General features: G+C 45.7%; 3 protein-coding genes across 8 annotated transcripts in view; 1 reads left to right on the forward strand and 2 right to left on the reverse strand.

Moving 5' to 3' along the window:
* Positions 1-5,404, reverse strand: part of Ccpg1 (cell cycle progression 1) — a 31,335-nt gene extending 25,931 nt beyond the window's left edge. For 4 of the 5 annotated variants that reach the window (XM_060384768.1, XM_021637984.2, XM_060384767.1 and 1 more), the window contains exon 1: positions 5,254-5,404. The gene's annotated coding sequence lies outside the window, so the exon portion shown is untranslated. Of the gene's footprint in view, positions 1-4,944; positions 5,199-5,253 lie in introns of those variants that run through there. The other variant, XM_060384766.1, reaches the window with a different exon arrangement.
* Positions 5,405-5,531: 127 nt separating this feature from the next.
* Pierce2 (piercer of microtubule wall 2) lies at positions 5,532-9,543 on the forward strand. The gene is made up of 2 exons (XM_021637990.2): positions 5,532-5,795; positions 9,032-9,543. The coding sequence occupies exons 1-2, from the start codon at positions 5,760-5,762 to the stop codon at positions 9,371-9,373; spliced, it is 378 nt and encodes a 125-aa protein (XP_021493665.1). The 5' UTR covers positions 5,532-5,759; the 3' UTR covers positions 9,374-9,543.
* A 2,129-nt stretch (positions 9,544-11,672) lies between these two features.
* The window catches only part of Dnaaf4 (dynein axonemal assembly factor 4), a 43,383-nt gene continuing 35,662 nt past the window's right edge, over positions 11,673-19,393 (reverse strand). Inside the window, exons 9-10 of one of the 2 annotated variants that reach the window (XM_060384772.1) lie at positions 18,201-18,306; positions 11,673-11,815 (exon numbers count right to left, since the gene is read on the reverse strand). In XM_060384772.1, coding sequence (XP_060240755.1) covers positions 11,787-11,815; positions 18,201-18,306 — 135 coding nt within the window. In that variant the 3' untranslated portion in view covers positions 11,673-11,786. Of the gene's footprint in view, positions 11,816-13,135; positions 17,064-18,200; positions 18,307-19,393 lie in introns of those variants that run through there. The other variant, XM_060384771.1, reaches the window with a different exon arrangement.

Genomic DNA, 19,393 nt, shown 5'->3' on the forward strand with positions numbered 1-19,393 from the left:
TCTTCCCAGAAAGTTAAAGACACTAACATGCTGCCTTAAAGTGTTAACTATTGGATGTTGAGTGAGTTGAGTCCACACAACACAGGATCCAAGGTCCTCTGCAGTCTTTGATTATAGTAATCCTCTTGGTAAGTGCAAAGACAACCTCTCTGCAAAAAGCAGACTCTGCTAGTTGAAATGACGTAGGAAAATACTGTCACTAAAAATAATGTAAGCCAGGCATGCATGGCACACTATAATCCCAGCACTCAGGAAAGCAGAGGCAGTAAGATTACCCACAAGCTCCAGGCAAGCCTGACTACAAAGTAAAATCCTGTCTTCAGTGAAAAAAAAAAAAAAAAAAGGAATAAATACATTCTATCCATGCACTGCTGCTACATACACCAAATGCAACTTTTCATCTAGAACATGAGTTCTGCAAGAGAAGTGAGGCAATTACTGACCATTACTTTGTAAGTTTCCTTCTATGATGTAACACTCTGCAAATCAGGAAGCAAAAACCACTCTCAGATATCTGAGGAAAACAGCCTCAATCTAAAGCCACATCATTTTTGAAAGTAAGAAAACCATGATTCAAACACTAAGAGGAAATTACCTATAGCACAAAGGTCCTCCTTTCATTAGCTGTTTGCAGTCTTATAAAACACACTGATGGTCCAGGGTTGTAATGGCTCAATGTGGAAAAAGCCTAAAAGAGCTAACAAATGAAGCTGAAGAGACCGATCAGTACTGTTCTTCCAGAGAACCCAAATTCAGTCCCAGGCAACCACACTGGGTGACTCACAAAAAACTGCTTCCACGGAATCCAATGCCTCTCGTGTCCATGGGTAGGGAACACACCTGCACATACCCAGACACAGGAACACACATAGTAAAAAAAATAAAATCAAATAAGTCTTTTTTTTTTCTTCAAGTTAACAAATACCTAAGATGGGCAGGCTACACACTGCCCCTCCTGGGCCCTGAGTCCAGGGTGACTTCATCATTTTACAAATCTATCTGGTTCTGGCTTTGCTTCCTATCTTAATAGCATTCTCTCCCTCCACCCCACTTCCTCTTTCTCCCTCACGCACACAATGATCTCTTTCACACAAACTAAATTTCTTAGTTCTTCTAAATGTTCCTCTCACAGAAAAGATAATTTACTTTCATTTCCTCAGTTATCATTTCTGATAACTGAAAGAAAAGCTAGTAATACATATGCATTCTTGTTGCTGTTTGCTAGTGTTTCTATGTGATGACAGGAAGAGACCACACTGTCATCCACTTGCACTAAGGGATGATGTGGATCCGCCTCAGCTGTCCACTGATTTCAACAGCGGACACTGCAACCACAGTTCATTTCACACATCTGTTTACCTTCACTTTCACATACTTGTGTTACTCAGATAAAGCCTTTCAAAACGAAATTTCTAAAACATTGCTTTACATTCATGTTCTTGGTCAACCTAACTTGAGGTCAACCTCAGAGCCAGATGCTAACAGCAGTAGCTGACTTTCCCAGCTACTGGGAAGGAGGCATCTCCACCCCACCCAGGGCTCTGGCATCTGTTAGAAGGATTTCAGACTCAGTAGGGTCTCGCTGCTTCAGAGGGCAACATTAAAAGAAGCCACTTCATATGAAATCATACGAAGGACCTCGAATAGGTATAAATGTGAGACCAAGACAAACAAAAAAGGCCTCACCACAGGTCACTCACTATCTTACAATTCCAGGTCTTTTAATACAGAAGAGCAAAGTCACAGTGAGGAAGCGAACCAGCTGGTCATCAAACCAGAACATACCACCTAGCTCTACCAAGAAGTCAAATGAAGCCTTGGATATTTCTTCACCAAAATTAGGCACCAAAAAATACACATAGCTTGCCATCACTCCCAACATGGACTGTTTCATATGTCACTTACAAAGGCTAATAATGTTACATAGAAATAAGCCTGTCATGATTTCAATTGTATACCCAAGTCCATCTTCACAGAGCTGAAGGTGAGCAGCTGTTATTCCCAACCTTCCAAAGGAAAGCCTCTGAAGCTCAGTTACACTAGTCACTGTTTACCTCTGCAAGGCTCTCTGGAGCTCATAGGCAATATGAATTCAAGCAAGAGGTGAGTAGCTCAGTGACAAGCACTAAGAAAAGTTAGATGAAACTAGAGAGACAGCTTAGTGGTTAAGAGCACTAGCTGCTCTTGCAGAGGAACTAGTTCAAATTCCAGTATAGCACAGCAGCTCACTGTAACTCCAGTTCCAGGAGATCTAATGCCCTCTTCTGGCACAGATGTACATGTAAACAAAACACCCCATACACATGAAAATATTAAAAAACAAAAAAGAGCAAAAGAAAAATTAGACTTTATTCTCAAAACTGCAATTCATGTTACTTTCTCAAGCTTTCACAGAAAACCCTACTGACTCTTCAATGACTTTTCACACATTAAATACCCTTCCTAAAAACCTAAATGAAACAAAACAAACAATAACAAAAATGTTAAATATATTAGTTACATGGAATCCTTATGTATTACAGGACTAAACTCTGTCTCTGAACCTTTAATCCCAGCACTTAGGAGTCAGAAGCAGGCAGATCTCTGAGTTCAGCCTGGTCTACAAAGTAAGTCCAGGACAGCCAAGGCTATACTGAAAAACCCTGTCTCTAAAAACAAAAACAAAACAAAGTTAAGATGCTTTTTATTCTTTCCAGATAACTAATTTATCTTTTGTCCCTTCTCCCAAAAATTATTTCCATTTAAATTCATATATAGTTTGTGAATTTAGTATAACAAGGATTGTAGTTTAGTTTCTTTTGTTGTCACTCCGACATATGTTTTGGTTTTTGTTTTCTTCCTGATTTGGTTTCTGAGGTAAGGTCTGACCCTGAAAACCCAGGCCTGCCTCCTGAGCGCTGCAATCACAGTGTTCACCACCTGCCCAGCCACCCTGCTTGGACGCTGCTGCTTTGTCTTTTTCTGAAACTGGATCTTGCTAGGTAGCCCAGACTAGCCTTAAAACTTCAAATGTTCTGCCTAGGCCTCCTAAACTACATTATAGACCTAGGCTACCATATCAGCTTGTTTATTTACTTTTAAATTTTGAGCCCCAAACCCAGCACCCCCACTTCTCCATGTCTGTGCGGATGTGTGTGGAGGTCAGTGGAGAAATTCATGGGAGTCAGTTGTCTCTACCTTGTGGGTTCTAGAGAAGAACCTCAGATGGCAGACCCTGACCCACTGAGACATCTTGCCAGCCCATTTACTTTTGGAAGTTATACTTAAAGAATCCAGAGATAATAAAGGCAAGAGTAGTAAGAATTCAAGGCTACCTAGCCAATTGGCAGCTGCCCTGGGCTATATGAGACGCTGTCTTTAAAGTTTCCAGGCCTAAAGAAATAGCTCAGTGGTTGAAAGCACGGGCTAGGAGTACAGTTCCCAGCACCCACATCAGATGTCACTCTTCTGGCCTCCACTGCGTGCACATGCTATCCTTAAACGATTGCAGGCAAAACACACAAAAATTAGCCTTTAAAAAAGATGCCATCGGTGGGCGGAAGTGGCTGCACCATGCCCTCCTCGGAAAGAAGTCACCTAGGTAATCACCTCCTAGATAATCCCTTTAGTTTAAAAAAGATTTATTTATTTTATTATGTATACAGTGCTCGGCCTGCATGCCCCAGAAGAGGGCAGCAGATCTCATTACAGATGGTTGTGAGCCACCATGTGGTTGCTGGGAATTGAACTCAAGACCTTTGAAGAGCAGACAGTGCTCTTAACCTCTAAGCCATCTCTCCAGACCCCTATATAATCACTTTCTTAGCTAAATATTCTCTGAACTCTATTTTCAATGAAAATATAATTGTCTGCTTGATTTAGAGTACAAAACTGGTTCTATGGTTTGTTTTTGATCATCCTGAAGACTGAACCCGCACCCAGGGCCTCACATACATTAAGCACTGCACCAAAGAACTACATTCTCAGACCTTTTTATACGGGAATACGGCCTCACTATATTGGCCAGGTTGGTCTCAAACTTGACATCCTTCTGCTTCTGATTCTAAATGTCTGGGGTGCCACATTTGACTGGAATTCCAACTTTAATGGAACATGGTTAAAACAGCATTTACAGCAGGGCTTGGCAGTACTCAACTATGATAAGCAAAGGAACTCCCAGGTCTAACCTGGACTCTTTAAGTAGAACCAGGGCAGTCAGAGAACTACAAAGCAAGAAAAAACGCCGAAAGCATTTATGAGCATTAACTCACCTATAACCTCCTCAGTTCCTCTGTGACTTTAGCTTGTCAGAATGGTAAACTATTCACACCAGCTATATGTGATAAACATCCCCCGAGAAATCTGAGGCCTATTAAAATTGGAACCTAAAAGTTGTTTGGTGCACTCGGAAGGTAGAGGCAAGGGGATTTCTGTGTCTGAGGCCAGCTAGGCCTACTGAGCTACACAGAAAAACCCTACCTCAAAAAACCAAGCAACCAACCAACCAACCAACCCCAAAACCAAACAAACAAAAAACGAAAGAAAGAAAAAAATTGGGATTCTAAGCTTGGACAGACAGTGCTTATATTTCAAGCATTACGTGACCTTGCTATAAGACTACAAAGCACTCCTAGTCGAGAGTAATAAACTGGTTGCCCATTCTGGGTACAAGCAGCTCCATATGCCATATGCTTAATAAAGCAAAAGCAGGATAGAATGGTGAGTGCTTGGTTCACCCCACAACAAAACAGCCCAGCCGGCTGAGATCTAGAACTCCGGCGCTGCTCCTGGCAGAGTTGGGACAAAAGAAAGGTTAACGCGACCGGCGAACACGCAGCTGCTACTTAGGACAAGCCCGAGATCTTGACCGACGCTGGGGAGGCCCTGGAGGGGAAAGGTGAAGAACAGGCGGAGAAAAGGGAAGGGGTGGTGGTGAAACAGCTTCGGGGCTGCGCGGGAGCGAACCTCTCTGCGCTGCGCGCTGGCACTTTTCTATTTCTGACACCCGGGACCTCGGCGCGGCCGCAGGGTGACGCACGGCATCTCGGCACAGGGATGCAGCCGCACCGGAATCCCAGTGCGCCCAGCTCGGAGCTTGCGGGGCTGCCCGCGAGCCCGCGCCTCACACCCGCCAGGTCGCGCCCTCCACCCGAGGTCGCAGCAGCGCGGGAGGACCGAGGTGCCCACCAGGAGACAGCCTCCTGGCACTGCTTCCGAGGGCGCGAGTTGCAACCCGTCCCGTCCGCCCGCCCGCCCTGCGCCCCGGGGGCCTACCCGACGGCACCGCCTCCTCCGCCCGACCGCACCGGTTGTCACCGTGGCGGCGTCCGAGCTCCAGACGCCAGTGACGCCTCATAAAAACAACCTGCTCGCGGGCGTCTGCAGCGGGGAAGTGGCGGCTGGCGCGGCGCCGCGGGGGATGCCGGGACTTGGAGTTTCTACTAAGCCTCCCGCCAACCAGCGGCGGGAGAAAAAAACTACGATTCCCAAAAATACATGCGGCCCGCCGCCTGGAGGCTGCCGGAAGCTGGGCGGGGCGACCGCGGATCCCCACAACATCCGGGCTCCCACGCCTGCAGCCGGTTGTCATGGAGACAGGGTGACACACTGGAAGAGGGTTTCCACCTACCCTCGCACTCCCCAGATCTGTCGGGTTTAGGAGACGAGGGTCGCCTGGCTTCGTCCTCGCTGCTGCTTTCTGTCTGTTCGGTGAGAAGAGCGGACCCTGCGCCCTCGGCAAGACTTCTCGCTATCAAGAAAGAACTGCTTTGGCCGAAGAGATGGAGGGGAAGGAGAAAAAGATCGACTCTGACTTGGTGGGTTTGGGCGGAGGGCTAGATGCTTTTGAAAGTCGAATTCATAATAGTGTTTTAGGCACCATCTACTCCCATTCACGAAGTAACCTAGTCACGAAGCTTTTACATTTACAGCTGTAAGTGCATCATCCACCATAATCATTGCTGTGAAGGTATAAAGGCAGCAAAGCACCTCAATGCAAACTGTCTGGTGATGGTTTTGACCTGGATGGTTTTTATTTTGCTTATCTATTTGCAGACGTAGAGCCCGAACCCAGGGCCTTGTGCATGCTAGGCAACCGCCATACTACTGAACTGCACTTCCCAGCTGAAGTACCTTCATTTTTGTCTTTTATAGTATGCCTCGTCTAAAAGGATGGGAGAGGGGGAAACACAGTGAACTCACACCAGAGAAAAGTTAACTTTACTCTGTGCCCAACATGGGTAATGAGTAAATTATAAAGGAAAACATTCAAAAAGCTGATGTTGGGCGAAAGCTGGTTTCACAATTAGATCTGTTGTTTGTGTTGCTAAAACCAGGGATTAAAACACAAGTCTCACACATGCTAGGAAAGCACTCTATGAAGGAGGAATAGTTGGGTGAGAGGGGAATTTGGGGTGGTGGTTTTTTGAGACAGAGCCTTTCAGAGTAGCTCAGGCTGACTTCAAATTTTCTGTGTAGCTGGCATTGAACACCAGAACCTCTTGGCTCTTCTTCCCAAGTATTGGGATTACATACCTAAGCCATCACACTCTGCTCTTAGAACTCCTTGAATGGGCTAAAATTCAAATAACAAAGCTGCTTTTACAATGAGTGGGGATAAAGTGGTTCTTACTTTGGTTATGTACAAACATCTTCAGTTACTCAAAGATGTAAAGAGATAGCATCATCCCCCCTGCTTTGGTAGTAGATAAGTCATCCAGTGATTTGCATTATTTGAAGTAACTTTTTAACACAATTAAATCTAGAGCTGAGGGTGATTTCAGTTTAGGGCCAGTAGTAGCATAGGTGATTGGATGAAAACTGGAGACCTCAGTAACTGAAGGGGATAGTAATAGCCAAAGGTAGCCCATGGTGTGGCTAGGCATGGTGGCCCAGACATAGAATCCCAGCACTATGAGGCAGGAAGATTGTCAGGAGTTTGGGCCTGTCTCAAAAAAAAAAAAAAAATCATCCACCATTTTAATGTTTTCATTCAACTTGCCTTCAAGTTAATCCCAAATGGGCGGTTTGGGTTTTGTTGGTGTTTTAGCCATTTTTCCAGTGGGTTGCATCTAGACGGAAGTTCCTGCCTTACACCACACTTTCCTAGTATTCCAATTTCTAATTTTTTTTTTGAGACAGTGGTTCCTGTATGCAGGATGGCCTCTATCTCTCTGTGTGAGGATGGCCCTTCTAATCCTCTGTGATTACTGGTATGAGCTGTCATACCAGTTCATGTGGTGTGGGAGATAGACTCCAGGGCCTCTCTGTATGTTGGACAAGCAGCCTACCAACTAAATGACATTCTCAGCCCCTAAATTTTCAGATTTTTAACTTAACGTTCCAAAACTGAATCCTAGACACTAAAAGAACTCTGGGATTGAGAAACAACTCAGCCATGCTATCCAGAACCTGGCTAGCAGGGCATGGTGGCACAGGCCTACAGTCCTAGAACTGTCAGAGAAGCCCTAAGGATTACAGTTTCTCCAGGAAATTCTCTGCTGAGGGTGGGAGATGAAAGTAGGCCACCCACAGTGAGCCCTTGAGACCAGAGGGACTTGCTGCAAAAGAAAAGACTTGCCTTTGGCAGAAAGCTAAATGTACATATGCTTCTCTCCTGAGTTCCTTACCTAGAAAGAAAAGGGAAAGAGAAGCAAGGAGGGAAAAATATATAGAAGAAACTCAAAAAAGCATTAGGTTGAAAGGGTCTCACTCCCTTGGCTGACTGCCCTTGAACTCCTAGCAACCCCTCTACCTCTCACAGGCGGCCTTTGGTGCCACCACACCTTTCTAGAGATCTGTAAAAATTCAAGAGTCTGTAAAAATTCTCTTCTAGCTGCTTCCCCTAGAACTGGCATCCTGCAAAGGTTATTGTCTTGGAGCCCCTGAAGGAATGGGGGAGCATCAAAGATTTAGGCAAAGACAGCAGGGCATGGTGGCCAATGCCCTTAATCCCAAGCACTCAGGGAGGCAGAGACAGTTGGATCTCTGTGAGTTTGAGGCCAGCCTGGTCTACAAAGTGAGCCCAGGACAGCCAGAGCTACACAGAGAAACCTCGTCTCAAAAAAAAAAAAAAAAAAAAACACAGAAAAATTAGACAGGAATGCCTGTCACCTCAGTACTACTTTAGAGTACATCAGTTTATACTAGTAAACCACAGTATGAAACAGCCTCATTTTTAACTATGTAGGTTTATATTTAAAAAAAAAAGTTATGGAGCTAGTCCAAGGAATTTCGTAGCCAAGCATGGTGGCACAAACCTGCAATGCCAGCACTCGGGAAGCTGAGCAGTAGTAGTTCCTTGAGTTCAAAGCCAGTCTGGGCCACAGACTGAGACACTGTTTCAAAGAACCAGAAAAAGATTGAGTGTGACAATAGCAGTGGGAGACAGCAGCACTCTGCCGGATAAAGCAGCATGGGTTCTTTCTAGAGACCTCCTGAGTGACAGAGATTACTGACTGGTGCAAAAAGAGTTTCAGGGGTTAAGTATAAAGACTAAAGCAATAAACATAAGGTTTATTAGGAAACATTCAGGACAGGCTGCATCATAGACACTAAGAGACGGGGAGAGACATGTCAGGACAGCAGCATACACTTGGAGTGGCTAGGGCCACTCAGGACAGAGGTCTTCCTAGATGACTCAGTAGCAAAGCCTATAATTCTGGTGGCTTTTTAAGTTGCACTGGCCAAAGGGTTTAAATGATTAAGTAAAATACAGTCAGATGTGATGGTGCATGCCATGATGCTACTGCTTGGAAAGTTGAAGGCAGAATGATCAGAAGTTCAAGGTCATCTGCAGCTACATACAGAGTTTTAGGCTACCCAGGGCCACCTGAGGCACTTTAACTAAAGAGAGAGAAAGAGCCAGGTTTGGTGGCCCTAGACTTGAATTCCAGCACTAGAGAGGCAGGCAAATCTTAGTGAGTTCTGGAACAGCCTGGTCTACATAGTGAACGCCAGGCCAGCCAAGATGAGGGGAATAGGCCAAGTCCCCTCCTGTGTAACTGAGGGTGTTTTTTTGTTTGTTTGTTTGTTTTTGTTTTTTTCCTTTTAGGAAAATAAAAATAGTTTGACTTTGGATGCAGAAATGAAACCTGAACCACTGGCTCCGTGTGTGAACCCTGGCAACCCTGTGTTTTCCTGTATGTTGGACCCCAAGACACTGCACACAGCTACTTCACTGTCCAAACCCCAGATGATTATATACAAAACCAATTCCAGCCAGTACGGGGCATTCTCACCCAAGCCCGAGTTCTTTCCCTGCAGGTACAATCCACAGGAGCAAATGTTCACAAACCGCATCAGAACAACTGGGTTCTATCAAAACAACGGCCTAAACACTGCCCCTGACAGAACCAGAGGCATCGATTTTCCTAATTTTCAACACACTCTATGAAACCATAGCCTCCTGGCACCTGAAGAGAAAATGTCCTTCAGGGTGTTAGCTTAAAGTCTAGAATACCTAATGTGAACAAGAAATGATTTTAATGAAGACTCTTAACTTTAAAAAGACATGAAGACATGTTCTAAAAACACTTTTAAGAAATAAAAAATTTTAACTGATAACTTACTAAGAGTGACTCCATTTTTTTCATGTTAGAAGAAGGCTCTCACTCTACAGTCCTGCTAACCTAGAATTCTCCATTAGTCTAGAAGCACCTTAGCCTCCAGATGTAAAGCACCTTGTCCTATAAACAAACAGGTGTTCAGGGGCAGGAAAGCTGGCTCAGCAGTTAGGGGTAGACTGCTCATTTGGTCCCCAGCATCACAGGAGAAGGGGGAAGGAACTCATTGTCCTGTAATTCCAGCTCCCCAGGGATCCCATGCCTTTGGTCTCTGAGGGCATCCGTATTCGCACGTATGTACCCCCCCACACACACACACAATTAAAAATAAAAAATAAACCTGCAAAAGTATACAAAGCTAGACATGCTGGGGAACATTGTACCCTAAGTACTACAGACTTAGGCATGAGGACCAGAATCTCAGGGCCAACCTGGGCTACGTAGTAAAATTCTTTCCAAAAGCAACAAGACCCACTTGAGGGTACCCCACTTTATAATAAACTAGCCCACGTCTTGCCTATGTCTACACTACCAAAAACCAAATACAGTCAGATCTCGTGGCACAGGCCTATAACAACCATTCAGGAGGCAGAGGCAAGAGAATAGCAAGTTCAAAGCCAGCCTGATCAATTCAGTGAGGCCTTGCCCCAGACAACTTATATGAACTGAAGTTCCCAGGAAAGGTCACACTTCTTGTTAAAAGAATTTTAAAGGTTGATTGATTTGGAATGTAACAGATCTAGAAACAATCTTTGGGGCTATCTCTAGTGCCCTAAATACCCATTCATTCCAGCTCTGTGTCTGAGGTAGTCATACCTTTGGAAGGCACTAATTCAGCAGGCTACTGGCTTCTAACAACCCAGCAGCTAAGAACATTTCAGATGGCATCTGAGGCACATAGGTTTCCTTGATTTACTGTGACCTGCCATTCTCACCAATGCATTGAAAAGTGCCTGGAATGTCAGGTGGTCGTGGAACACACCTTTAATCCTAGCACTTTGGAGGCAGGGGCAGGCGGATCTCAGTTGAAGACAGTCAGGATTACACAAAGAAATCCTGTCTCAAAAAGCCAAAAATAAAAAAAGTGTGGATTCGTGGCTTTTTTTGTTCTGTAACTAAAAACATCAGCAAACTATTTTCACATTGGAGCATTTTCTCAGGAGCCACTTGAATCATTGTTTTTGGCCTAGTTGGTCAAGTTCTTGGCTGGCTTACCCAACGATCATGGATCCCCATAAGCTGCAAGGGACTTTCATCATAGCAAGTGATACGAAATGTACTTACGAAGAGAAAGGAGCATGGCCCCGTAGCCTGCTGGCTCACATGAACCCAGCACTCAGGAAGCTGAGGCAACAGGATTGCACATTTGAGGCCACTGGATTACAAAGTGAGTTCCTGACCAGCTGGGACTACAGGGTGAGGCCTATCTCAAAAAGCCAAACACAAGTATGATAGCTGGGCATGGTGACCCACACCTAAAACCCCAGTACTTGGAAGGATAAGGCAGGAGGATTGCCAGGAATTCAAGACCAGCCTGTGTGCATTGCTTCTACCGAGCTAGCCCATCCTCCATCCAAAATGACTACAGAGGGGCCAGAGAGTCGTTCATTAAGTATAGGTGTTTGTACTGGAGCCCCACACAGTGAAACAGGAGAACTGACTCCTAAAAGCCGTCTTGACCTCCATACCACACTAGGCTGCTCAGGGGTACACCTGCGTGTGTGCGCACACACATACACAAACACAGGAGGGCCTGACTATAGGTCATGGGAATCCAGGTAAAAGGCAATATGGCAGGCCACGCCTGTAACTCCCTCGCCGGGGCATGGGTGGTAGGCAGACTGCTGGGTCCCCAGCTAGGTCTTTTGAGCCAAATCCATGACCTTCAGGTTCAGTGACAGACTCTGTGTCAAAAAAAACAGGGTGGAGAGCTAGACACTCAGCATCCACTTCTGGCTTTCCCATACTCTCACAGATACACACATATGCATATATATATATATGGACATACACATATACCACATATATGTACACACACAGAAAAAAATGGAGTCTATTAAGAAAAAAAAAAAGCAATTTTCCAAAGGTCTTTTTTTCCTGTTGATGTTTGTTTGCTTTAAAAACCAAAACCAAACCACTAACACTAACCCGACAGCTGACTGGTCCAGACAGTACTACCCGCCAGGGGACAGGTGGGGAGGAAAAACCAAAACTTCACTCATTATCTCCAAAGCTCTTTTCTCTTCATGTCAATAAAGATGGGATAAAATAACCTGTGAAACAATAACATCAAGTTTGTTATTTTCTGTAAAGATAAATCATCGGCAGAGGATGTGACTCAGCAGTAGGCTTCCTGGCTTGCACAAGGGGCCTACATCTGATTCCTTGCTCTGCTATTCCCCACCCCATCCCCACCCAAAAAAAAACAAAAAACAACAAAAACCTTAGCTAAAAATATTAGAGCAGGGGCAAGCCCTGAGCGTCCAGACAGAACCTAGCCACTTTGGGCCATGCAGCTGCTTCCTCGCCTATGGTCAGGTCAGGGGAACACGGCAGTTTCCATCTAGGTTCTTTAAGGTTGTCGGGGCTTGCTCTGCTGGATCTGTGGGAAGGTCGGATAAGGCAGCCTGGGTTTGAGGACTAGATCTTACTATGAGTGAGTCAGTATTTCCACGTTAATGTTCAGCCAGTCCCTCCATCTCTGTCCCTTATCCCGTCTCATCTGAGAGAGGGTCTTGTGAGGTAGCCCAGGCTGGTCTACACTCAAGGCAATCTGCCTGCCTCAAACTCCCAAGTTCTGGGACTTCAAGTGTGCACAACCACGCCCAGCTTAATCTTTAGTCTCTTGTCTACTGGGACTTGTAGGGGCTGAGTCCATAAGAAGAATCTTCTGTAGGTTTTTTACTTTTATAGTAGAGGGCATATAAATTTATTAGCGAACTCTGAGAGTAGGGGAGTCTTCAAGAAAGGAATCTGCTCCGGCAATTTGAACAGCAGTCAGCACTGTTCTATTGGGTCTTCTGAGCTCAGCTAGTGTGAACTTGCTCCCAGAGGTGGATCAGGGCTCTGCAGGGACCTTTGAACATGCAGCTGTGCCTTACATCCTTCGCCACAGAAGAGGCGCGGCGTGCTAGGCTAACAGCCCCTCTTTGCAGGCTTATTTGATGTTACAGAATACAGTCTCACTAGAAAACCTTTCCTCAGGACAAGGCTGTGAAATACGACTGATGTTTGGGTACTATCATAGTATAGGAAACTCATGGAGGTTGCGGATAGAGCCAGCTGGAAGAGCACTTGCTTAGCAACGCAGGAGGCCTTGTGAAGGCCCTGTCTTCAGATGAGGAAGACGGAATTACGGGAGGCCTCCTGCTGAGGGTGTGTCTGCTCCTGTGGTCCAGCGGGCCACACTGAAAACCAAAGCAGAGCCACCGGTACCAACAGTCCACTTGCCACTCAGACACCAAGATGCTATTTCACCTGTCAAGCAAGGCCAGAAAGACCACAGTCCCAAAGCTGCCACCCTTCCCTGGGCATATCACGAAGCTTTCCTTCCCTGTTTCCTCTCCCTGTCCTCACCTCTCACAGAAAAGCCATCCTGCAATGACCAACCTGCCCTTGTTTCTGCCTCTCCCAGATTCTCTCCACCGAACCAGCACCCGGGCCCAGCTGACTCTACTCTGAAGTGTTGCCAGATTCTAGAGTCACAGACAATCAAGACGTGTGAACTGAGCTGGGCATAGGGACTGTTAGCACTAAGGAGGCTGAGGCAGGTGTCTCACCATGAGTTTGATGCCAGCCTAGATCTATATAGTGAGTTCAAAGCTCACCTGGACTGCAAAGTGAGACCCTGTCTCGACAAAAAGAAAAAGCCATCTGTAATCTAACCAGTAAAGTGGCATGCACGTTTTTACTTTCATTTTTCCCAGCTTTGTTTTGATTGCGTGTGTTATGGAATATAATGCAGCGAGGAGGTGCATTGTGGGGTTTGTGCCACGGTGTGAGAGAACCAGGCCTGATACCCTCGAAGGTCCCCAGGAACTAGGCCTAAACAAGGTCACCCAAAATTCACCAGGAACCAATGACCCCACCCCAAGGTCACCAGGAACTAGGCCGCCATAAGTTACCAATTCCAGAAACAAGGTCATAAGATTCACTGCTCAAGGAACAGCCTGAGGATAACGACAAGAATAGGAAGGTATCTTATCTCAGGGCAGGGCATCTGTGCTGAGCAGTCCACCAACCTTGTAGTGGAACATTTCAGGCACAGAAAATACCTAATATTCCTGAGGTCTATAGATAGCTGGCTCAATGTATGTTAGTTAGTCAATAACTTTGTAACAAGTTTGCTCTTGCTGAATGTCACCCAATCTTGTAACTGTTATACCAGAAATTCCCTGTCCTTCCTCAAACCCCAATGAAAAAACCTGCCATACAGCTGCTCAGGGCTCTCCTCTCCTCATCCACCGCATTGGTAATGTTGGAGAGACTGAGCTTAAGCCCGAATACAGCTCTTTGCTCTTGCATATATGGTCCGGCTCCTAGTGGTCTTTGGGGACCTTAAGATCTGGGCATAAAAGGTATACCTCTGAGAAATTACACTATGCAACAGATATGATACAAAAGAGGTTTATTGGGGAGGGGAGAGGAGTGAGGACCTGGGGAAGAGATAGAGGCAGACAGCCAGGGAACACAGATAAAGCCATGAGCACGAAAGAGGGGGTAGAAAGAGGGTGCAGAGGGAGAGGGGGGGAAACACAGGAGAGATCTGGGGTGGCTGGTGGTCCTTTTGTCTGCAGCACACACCTGCAAGTGGCAGGTGATGATGTCAGCAGCTGCTAGGTCCTCGAGAGCAGGCCAGTGGAACTGCCTGTATGCTAACAGTGTTTGTTTTTGAGACAGACTCTACCACAGCCAGGGTTTGGCCTTAGATATGTGTGGACCTTTCTGCCTCAGCCTCCTAAGTTCAGAGGTGTGAATCACCACACCACACCTGGCTCCAGGATGTTTGGTTGGTTGGCTGGTTAGTTGTTTCACTTTGTTTTGGCTTTGGTTTTTGGAGACTGGGTTTCTTTGTGTAGCCCTGGCTGTCCTGGAACTAGCTCTGTAGATCAGGCTGGCTTTTAACTCCCAGGGGTGCACCTTCCTCTGCCTCCTGAGTGCTGGGATTAAAGGTGAGCACTACCACCGCATGGCTCTAGTATATGTTAGTAATTCCAGCATTGGTAAGGCTAAAACAGGAGGACCACCATGAGTTCCAGGCCAACCTGAACTACAAAGTGAGACCCTATCACGAAACATCAAAATCTGCAAACTAAATGTTTTAACTTTTGTTGGGATGAAGTTTTTTAAAGATTTATTTTTACTGTGTGTGTGCCATGTGAGTTTGCGCTCTGTTGGAGTAACCTACCCCCAACACATGCTGCATCAACTATGAAGGTGTGTGCCTGTATTCTCGATTGTTAACTGCTGTGTAGCAGCCCCAGGTGCTGGCAGGATATGTGATATTGCCATTTCTATAGCCCACAACACCTGCTTTCTGCACATAAATGTTTGTCACCTCCTCACCTGCCTAAAAAGGTGTGAACAGAAATTATCTGAGATTATCATGTTAAAAGGCAAGCTGTCAAAAGGGGCTGGAGAGATGGCTCAGAGATTAAGAGCACTGCCTGTTCTTCCAAAGGTCCTGAGTTCAGTTCCCAGCAACCACATCGTGCCTCATAACCATCTATAATAAGGTCTGGTGCATATGCAGGCAGAACACTGTATAAATAATAAAAATAAATAAATCTTTAAAAATGAAGGCAAGCTGTCATGGGAGAGGTGAGATAGCCCTCACCTCTCTTGGCACTAAGAGATGGGCAGGGTGTATTCCTGCTGCTGACTGGTTCAGAATAAGCTGTGAAACCTCTCCCACTGTGCTAATAAAAGGACTTTTTGGACAGGAAGGATGGCTCTTGATGAATATGGAGCTGGAGGCAGGAGCTGGGAAAGGAATGTAGTGGGGAGGAGAGCCACACAGTGGGGACAATTGGAAGGGGAGCTGGGTTGTGTCTGCATAGCTAGCTAGCTCAGGAGGTTGTCCCCTGCAAAAAGACTAACAAGCTTATACTACACAAATGTCTCCATGTCTTTATGATTAAACCCCAAGCAGGACACGCCCCCCTCAAAGCAATAGTGCCCAGAGAAGCCAAAGGCATCAGATCGTCTGAAGCTGGAGTTGCAAGTGGTTATGAGACACCCAGTGTGGGAGTTAGGAATGAATTCGAGTCTTGTGGAAAAGCTGCGAGTGTTCTTAACCACTGCGCCATCTCACCAGCCCCTTGGTTGTTTTTATTGAGACTCAGTCTTGCTATGTGGCCCAGGCTGACCTGGAAGGCATTTCCATTCTGTCAGGAGTGCTGGGACCAAGGGCCTGAAACCAAGGCTGGACACAAGGCCTTGCTCGGTTCTGTTTTCAACAACAGATGATAGCTAAGTTCAAAATAAGATTTTGGTACTGGAGAGATGATTCAGTGGTTAAGAACACTGACTGCTCTGCCAGAGGACCTGGGTTCAATTCCCAGCACTCACACAGCAGCTCACAACTATCTGTAACTCTGGTTCCAGAAGACCTGATGCCCTCTTCTGGCCTCTGCAGGTGCTATATACACCAGTGATGTATATTCACACAGACAAAACACCTAGACACATAAAAGTAAATAAATCTCTTATAAATAAAAATGTTTTCAAATAACTGTTTTTTTCTGTTGTTGTTTTGTTTATTTATTCATTTTTTTCTTGAGACAGTTTCACTATGTAGCCCAGGCTAGCCTGTAATTCTACATCCTTTTGTCCAGCAGACCCAGGCTTGGTATTCAACACATCATTACACTCTAACTCTAACTGGTCTAGCCTCAAACAACAAATAATATAAAGAAAAAAATATGGTTCTGTGTATCTTTAAATGACTAAAAATAGTCTCTATGTTATACCAAAGCCAATAATTCAGAATGAAATTCTATATTTAATATACTAAAATACTTCATAAGCACAATCTATTCTATTGATTCCTCAGTAGTTACCCTGGAGACCCCAACAGCAATAACTTAATTACAAGAGCAAGGGCAGTTCAGAACAGCAACATCAAAGCCCAAGCAAGCCTTGTGCTAATACCAAGAACTAAAACAGAACATTCTCTGTGTCTTGTTTTGGTCTCAGTGTGTAGTCTGGCTGGCGCAGAGCTCCTTTGTAGGAGAGGCTGGCCTCGAACTCCAGTGACCTGCCTGCCTCTGCCTTCCCAGTACCTGGATCAAGGCAGCGAGATGGGCCATTCTCACTTTAGATAGGGTTCCTCGGGCACTGCATTTCCAAAGGCCTTCTAGTGCTTGGCTCTTTGCAGCGAGGGTACTAACAGAGTCTCCTGTGTCTAGTCATGAGCCTTCAGTGCGGTCCCCTGAATTATATTCCGAATCCTCTCCGCATCGTTTTGTACAACTGTGTTGGTTGAGTCGATCTTAAGTGCAGCTTCATAATCTTGCAAGCCTGTATTGACATACCAGGGACAATCTGGATGAGTCACCTCACAAGGCCAGACAGCAGGCAGCAGAATGAAGAGAAGAGGCTAGGCTAAAGGTTTTGGATATCACACAAGTTTCAGCTCCTAAATCCTTCAATGTTAATTTGGTTAACCCTGTCACTGTGAGTTTTGTCTTTCAGTGACTGACAGCCTGCTTAGTTCCTATTCCTACGTAGTGTGGGGATTGGAGGTCTAAGCATAACAAGAAATCCTGGCTGGTTTTCTGACTAGGTGTGATTAACTAATAGTGGACTGTATCAAGAATGGAATAGAGGGATGAGGACCCCTCAGCTTCCTGGCCAGTGGAAGGTGGATCTCTGGCCTCAGGTGTGTTAAGTGCTTTGAATGGGAGAGTTGATTTGTGCCTTGGCATGAGAAGGAAAGCGGTCAGGGGACCTCAAGAGGTGATTTAAATCTATCCCGAGGGTCCCTTCCTGTGGCATAAAGTCTCATTTCCCAGGTTCTCTCTATTTCTCTTAAGAAAATTTCCAGGAAGCCTCAGTTTTTCACAACCTTGGTTTTTGCAATGGAAACTCCCTTGTTCCTAGCAGGGAGAGGGCCCAGCTGCAGGACACACACAGAACTGTAAACTCTGTGCTCCTCTCTCAAAAGATAAACTTCCATATCTTTCCTTTCTCTACCACAAGCAGGCACTTAAAGTGGACATCAGTGAGTGGAGGTGAAGAGGGAATATGGGTTGCTGGTCTGTAGTCACACTAGCTAATATCTTCCTTGTATCTGCCTTTCCCAGGTCTAGGCCCACGACCTTATATTCATCACCGCAGGGTAAAACATCAGACTCTGGAGGAGGTAGAGGGGAAGGACTGAAGTGCTTCATAAATACCTGTGTTAGCTAGACACCTTCTTGCTCTTTTTGAAACAGGGTCTCCTGTAGCTTAGAAGGCTTTGAACTTGATAGGTAACTGGAGACAGCATTGAACTTGATCTCCTGTGTCCACCCCCAAGTGCTGGGATGACAGGTGTGTGCCACTGCAAGCGGTTTATATGGCACTATAAACCACAGGGACCTAACACAGGGCCTTGTGCATGCGAGGCTGTCACTATAGTGACAGAGCGACTCCATGCCTCCGTCAATCTCTTACCTTCGACATACAATTCCAGTTGACAGAACGCTGTCCCTCGTCGAACGTATGCCTTCATTCTTGCATTGGCATTGTCAGCAACAGGTGGCGTCAGCAATTCTAGTGCCTTTCAAATAACATAGATAATTAGGGGCTAGTGATATGGCCCCGTGGGTGAGGTGCTTGTTCGGCAAGCACGAAGACCTGGGCTGGAACCCCAGCACTGACATAGAAACCCAAGCATGGTAGTGCGTGCTCATGTCAGTGTTTGAGAAGCAGAGACAGAAGGATGCTTAGGGATAGCTGGTAGCTGACTACTGTCTATGACTTCAGTCCCAGGGGATCCAGGCTCCTTCTTTGGATTAAGTGGACAACTGCATTTATGTGCAAATACTGCCCCCAAAGCATACACATGATTACAAATAAACCCTTAAAAAAGGAAGTTGAACAGTGCCTGAAGAACAACACCAAGACTGACCTCCTGCCACTACATATGCCTGCACACACATCCACACACATACTGTAAGTGTATGAAACAAAGGGAGTGTGTATATAAAAACAAGGGACAGACATAAAATTAGGGCTGAGCAAAAACAGTGAAAACTCTAAATTCTTACTTTAAGGTACATGCCAGTCAGACATAATGGTTTGCACCTGTAATTCCCGAAGCATTACTAAGCTGGCTGTGGTCACAGGCCTGCAGTTCCAGTGCAAGGCCATTCTTCTCTATATACTGGGGTTCAGGCCAGCCGAGGCTATGTGAAACCCTGTCTCAAAAGACAAACAAAAACTAGAAATACAAACAGATCAACCAGCTGGGCCTGGTGGCACATGCCTGTAAGTTGCAGGGAGACTAAGGCACAGAAGGGCAAACTTCAGGCCTATTCACTGTTAGCTTAGGCAACTGAGAGCTGGACTCGAAGTTATATTGGTAAATTGTCATGTGCTATTTGCATGTATTGAATGCTGACCCAAGCACATTTATTTCAAGATCTTCCAAAACTCCATGTCCTAGGGCAGGTTGCCGCTAGCTCTGTCACAGGGAGAAAGAAAACCCACTAAGAGCCGAGGCTGAACAGCTGGAAGCTGAGCCTTTCCCAGCAGACGGGCACTATTGTTTATCACACAGTAGTGGGAAGGCAGAGCCGGAAGCTCATCCACGAAGCAGACTCTGTGCTCTGCCTGGAACCTCTCAGTCAGGACCCCTGCCTGAC

This window comes from Meriones unguiculatus, chromosome 6 (assembly GCF_030254825.1).
Source record: "Meriones unguiculatus strain TT.TT164.6M chromosome 6, Bangor_MerUng_6.1, whole genome shotgun sequence".
NCBI lineage: Eukaryota > Metazoa > Chordata > Mammalia > Rodentia > Muridae > Meriones > Meriones unguiculatus.

Excerpts from the sequence above, each read along its gene's own strand:
- Pierce2 (XM_021637990.2), top strand. The coding sequence starts at position 5,760 with ATGGAGGGGAAGGAGAAAAAGATCGACTCTGACTTG. Across the intron at positions 5,796-9,031 it reads AAAAGATCGACTCTGACTTG|GAAAATAAAAATAGTTTGAC; the intron begins GTGGGTTTGGGC and ends TTTTCCTTTTAG.